The sequence below is a fragment of the Mustela putorius genome, unplaced genomic scaffold, assembly GCF_011764305.1.
Source record: "Mustela putorius furo isolate JIRA1106 unplaced genomic scaffold, ASM1176430v1.1 tig00000179_pilon_pilon_pilon, whole genome shotgun sequence".
NCBI lineage: Eukaryota > Metazoa > Chordata > Mammalia > Carnivora > Mustelidae > Mustela > Mustela putorius.
In genome coordinates this window covers 15179890-15184293 of record NW_025421305.1, presented here as the reverse complement: position 1 = coordinate 15184293, position 4404 = coordinate 15179890, and the positions used below count along the sequence as shown (strand labels likewise).

At 46.4% G+C, this 4404-nt stretch overlaps 1 protein-coding gene across 1 annotated transcript; it reads left to right on the top strand.

Moving 5' to 3' along the window:
- Positions 1-1666: 1666 nt before the first annotated feature.
- LOC123391121 (protein O-glucosyltransferase 3-like) lies at positions 1667-3298 on the top strand. The gene has a single exon (XM_045076705.1). It carries the CDS (start codon positions 1667-1669, stop codon positions 3293-3295), a length of 1629 nt encoding a protein of 542 aa, XP_044932640.1. The 3' UTR covers positions 3296-3298.
- The last annotated feature ends 1106 nt before the right edge of the window (positions 3299-4404 follow it).

The following is a 4404-nucleotide window of genomic DNA, read 5'->3' as shown; positions in this document are numbered from 1 at the left end:
TCACAGATGGGAAGGCGTGGGCGGGAGGACGCGGCCCCTCGGCAGTGCCAGACGACAGAGATGCATGGAGGGCTGGGCAGCCACCGCAGGACCTGCACAGTGTCTCCTCAGGGGGAATGATGTCTCTGTCTGCACTGGGGGGCCCATGAGTGACCTTTCCAACCCCTCTTCCCTGAGAGCCCTGGACCCCAGAGCCCGGCATCTGCCACTTGACTGTGTCAGGATTTGTGTTCACAGGATGTTCCCAACACACTGGTCCCAATGGTCTCAAAGGGCTACAGCTGGTCTCAATGGTCTTATGTCCCCAGCCTTTAAAATGCCCACATTTCAATGACTGATGGACAATTTCTGTCCCCTGTCTTGGACTCTGGCTTCCTCAAGTGAGGGTCTTTCTTGTACCCGCAGCCCCAGCACTTGGGGAATGTAAATAGGAAATAAACTTTTGGGACCTCATCAAAATCAAAAGCTTCTTCACAGCAAAGGAAATAGTCAACAAAACAAAGAGGCAACTCATGGAATGGGAGAAGATATTTGCAAGTGACAGTACAGACTAAAGGTTGATATCCAGGATCTATAAAGAACTCCTCAAACTCAACACACACAAAACAGACAATCATATAAAAAAAAGTGGGCAGAAGATATGAACAGACACTTCTCCAGTGAAGACATACAAATGGCTATCAGATACATGAAAAAATGTTCATCACTAGCCATCAGGGAGATTCAAATTAAAACCACATTGAGATACCACCTTACACCAGTTAGACTGGCCAAAATTAGCAAGACAGGAAACAACGTGTTGGAGAGGATGTGGAGAAAGGGGAACCCTCTTACACTATTGGTGGGATTGCAAGTTGGTGCAGCCTCTTTGGAGAACAGTGTGGAGATTCCTCAAGAAATTAAAAATAGAACTTCCCTATGATCCTGCAATTGCACTCCTGGGTATTTACCCCAAAGATACAGATGGAGTGAAAAGAAGGGCCATCTGTACCCCAATGTTTATAGCAGCAATGGCCACAGTCACCAAACTGTGGAAAGAACCAAGATGCCCTCCAATGGACGAATGGATAAGGAAGATGTGGTCCATATACACTATGGAGTATTATGCCTCCATCAGAAAGGACAAATACCCAACTTTTGTAGCAACGTGGATGGGACTGGAAGAGATTATGCTGAATGAGATAAGTCAAGCAGAGAGAGTCAATTATCATATGGTTTCACTTATTGTGGAGCATAACAAATAGCATGGAGGACATGGGGAGATAGGAGAAGGGAGTTGGGTGAAATTGGAAGGGGAGGTGAACCGTGAGAGACTATGGATTCTGAAAAACAATCTGAGGGTTTTGAAGGGGCAGGGGGTGGGAGGTCGGGGTACCAGGTGGTGGGTATTATAGAGGGCACGGATTGCATGGAGCACTGGGTGTGGTGCAAAAATAATGAATACTGTTATGCTGAAAATAAACAAAAAAAAAAATAAAAAAAAAAAGAAAGAAGAAGCAGAGACAGGGAAGTTCCCTGGTTTTTTTTTTTTTTTAACCCAAAACTCCAGGACACAAATATTCAAAGGTGTTCCTCCTCTCTCTCTATCAGGAAGGACAAAAAGAAATTGCCAGCAGCTTTATTTTCTTATTATTTTTTTTAAAGATTTATTTATTTGACAGTTAAAATGAGCATAAGAGTGCATGCAGAGAGCCGGACGCCGGACCCCGCGACCACGCGGCCGCTGCCACTCGCCCTGCTCGTGGCCACGGGGGGCCCCAAGGCGCCGGTGAGCGCGCCGTGGAGCCTGGTGTGGGGGCCCCGGCTGCGGGCGGGCATCGTGCTGCCCCTCTGCTACTTCTACCTGCAGGCTGTGAACTCGCAGGGCCAGAACCTCACTCGCTCGCCCCCAGGTCAAACACTATTCAAAGTAGTAATCAAATCTCTTTCACCTAAAGAGTTAGTCTGGATTCACGTCCCCAAACCTTTGGACAAGAACGATGGGACATTTTTGATGCGATATAGGATGTATGAAACTGCCAGTGAAGGGCTGAAGATAGAGATCCTTTACAGTGATGAGCACGTGGCTCAGTCTCCTTATATTTTGAAAGGACCAGTGTACCACGAGTACTGTGAATGTCCAGAAGGGGATCCTCAGGCCTGGCAGAAAACTCTTTCTTGTCCAACCAAGGAACCACAGATTGCAAAGGATTTTGCTTCCTTCCCCGGCATCAATCTCCAGCAGATGCTAAATGAAGTTCCAAAAAAGTTTGGGGATGAGAGGGGTGCCATTGTTCACTACACGATTCTCAATAACCGCATCTACCGGAGATCTTTAGGGAAGTACACAGAGTTCAAAATGTTCTCGGATGAGATTTTGCTGTCACTGGCAAGAAAGGTCCTTCTCCCCGATTTAAAATTTTATATTAATCTTGGAGATTGGTCTCTGGAGCATCAGCAAGTCAACGAAATCCCAGGCCCTTTGCCTATTATTTCATGGTGCGGCTCCCTGGATTCACGGGACATTATCCTTCCAACGTATGACATCACCCACTCCACGCTCGAAGCAATGAGGGGTGTCACCAATGATCTCCTCTTTATTCAGGGAAATACACGGCCTTCCTGGATCAACAAAACCGAGAAAGCTTTCTTCAGAGGTAGAGATAGCCGAGAAGACAGGCTCCAGTTGGTAAGGCTCTCCAAGGAAAATCCAGAGCTCCTAGATGCAGGAATTACAGGATATTTCTTTTTCCAAGAGAAAGAAAAGGAGCTTGGAAAAGCTAAATTGACAGGTTTCTTTGATTTCTTTAAGTACAAGTATCAAGTGAATGTGGATGGGACCGTGGCGGCTTACAGATATCCATACCTCATGTTGGGTGACAGCTTGGTTTTGAAGCAGGACTCGACATATTATGAACATTTCTATATGGCACTAACGCCTTGGAAACATTATGTTCCAATTAAAAGAAATCTTAGTGATTTACTAGAGAAAGTTAAGTGGGCCAAGGAAAATGATGGAGAAGCCAGGAAGATTGCAAAAGAAGGGCAGCTGGCCGCGAGGGAGCTGCTGCAGCCACGCCGGCTCTTCTGCTACTATTATGGAGTACTCCAGAAATACGCGAGCGCCAGTCCAGCAAACCCAAAATACGTGATGGGATGGAGCTCGTTCCTCAGTCAGATGATAATGCATCCCCGTGCCAGTGCCTCCGGGAAAGACCTTCCAGAGAAGAGCTTTAAGTCAGCTCCCATCGACAGTCCTGCAAGTGCCAGCGACAGGTTGAAGGCAAGCCTTCAGACAGAGGCCGGGCGGCGGTGAACGCAGTCGAGGAGACATGTGGACAGGCAGAGCAAGATGAGAGCAAGTGTTACAGGTCTCTTTGAATATAATTTTCTGTTGTGTAAAAACCTCCATCATCAACATCACAGTTTCTCGAAACAGAAAACTTGCAGGTCAACTGTGGACAGAGAGGCTTTGCCCGAATAGAAATCATTCCCTGTGAAATGATTTCCACCATATTTCCTAGTTTGTTCACTTTCCCTCTCCCTCTTCCAACTATGAAGGGAAAATGTTGGTGCAGGTTCCTCCCCTCTTATTGAATAATTTCTCCTCCTACAAGCTGCTTTGGACATTCTGTAATAGCAAACCTCCTCTTGGAAGGTCTGATAAGGATAATTAAGGAAGAAGAGCGTGGCTCCCTTGTTGAAGGTAGCTGGGAGACTGTGGAGGCCACATTTTTCTGGCCCAGCAGCATGGAATTTTTGGCTGAGCCAGCGCACAGAAAGGGATGATTTTAACAGCAGGCTTTCCGGAGGCAGGGAGACTGCGGTAAAGGGAAACAGGCGATGTTCCCGCCTGAGCGGCTGGGCTTCAAGGACCCGTATCCTCCCCTCCCCCGGAGGCCTGCTGCTAGTTCGGGGTTTCTCAAGGGCATCGTCAAGCAGGCTTGCGTGACCAGTACAATTTCTCATTAGTGATATTTCAAGCAGCCTATCGTTCTGAGGGACGGTTACATTTCCCCCTTTTTGTTAGTGCAGAAGCAGCAAATCCGTTTTGCAAGTTCTTGAACCATTAGTCGTCAGAAAGATTTCCATGAGCATCTGAGGACTAAGCATAAAATGATTATAGCAATAAAAAGTGTCATCATTCCACCTATAATGCCAGCACCAGTGTTTTGATCCAAGCAAAGGGGTTTACATCAGATAAAATATCATTAATCCTTTGAGTGAAACTCACACTTGGAACTGATGGTAAGGATCACAGGAAATGCCCTGAATAGTATCTTGAAGGTGTTTAATATCCACAGTTAAATTACCACCCTCATGACTACTAATATGGGTCTGGGATGTATCACATAGCACAGCATGGCCTGGGACTTGAGCATAAGTAGAAGTACTTGACTGTGACATTTAGATACAAAGAATGTG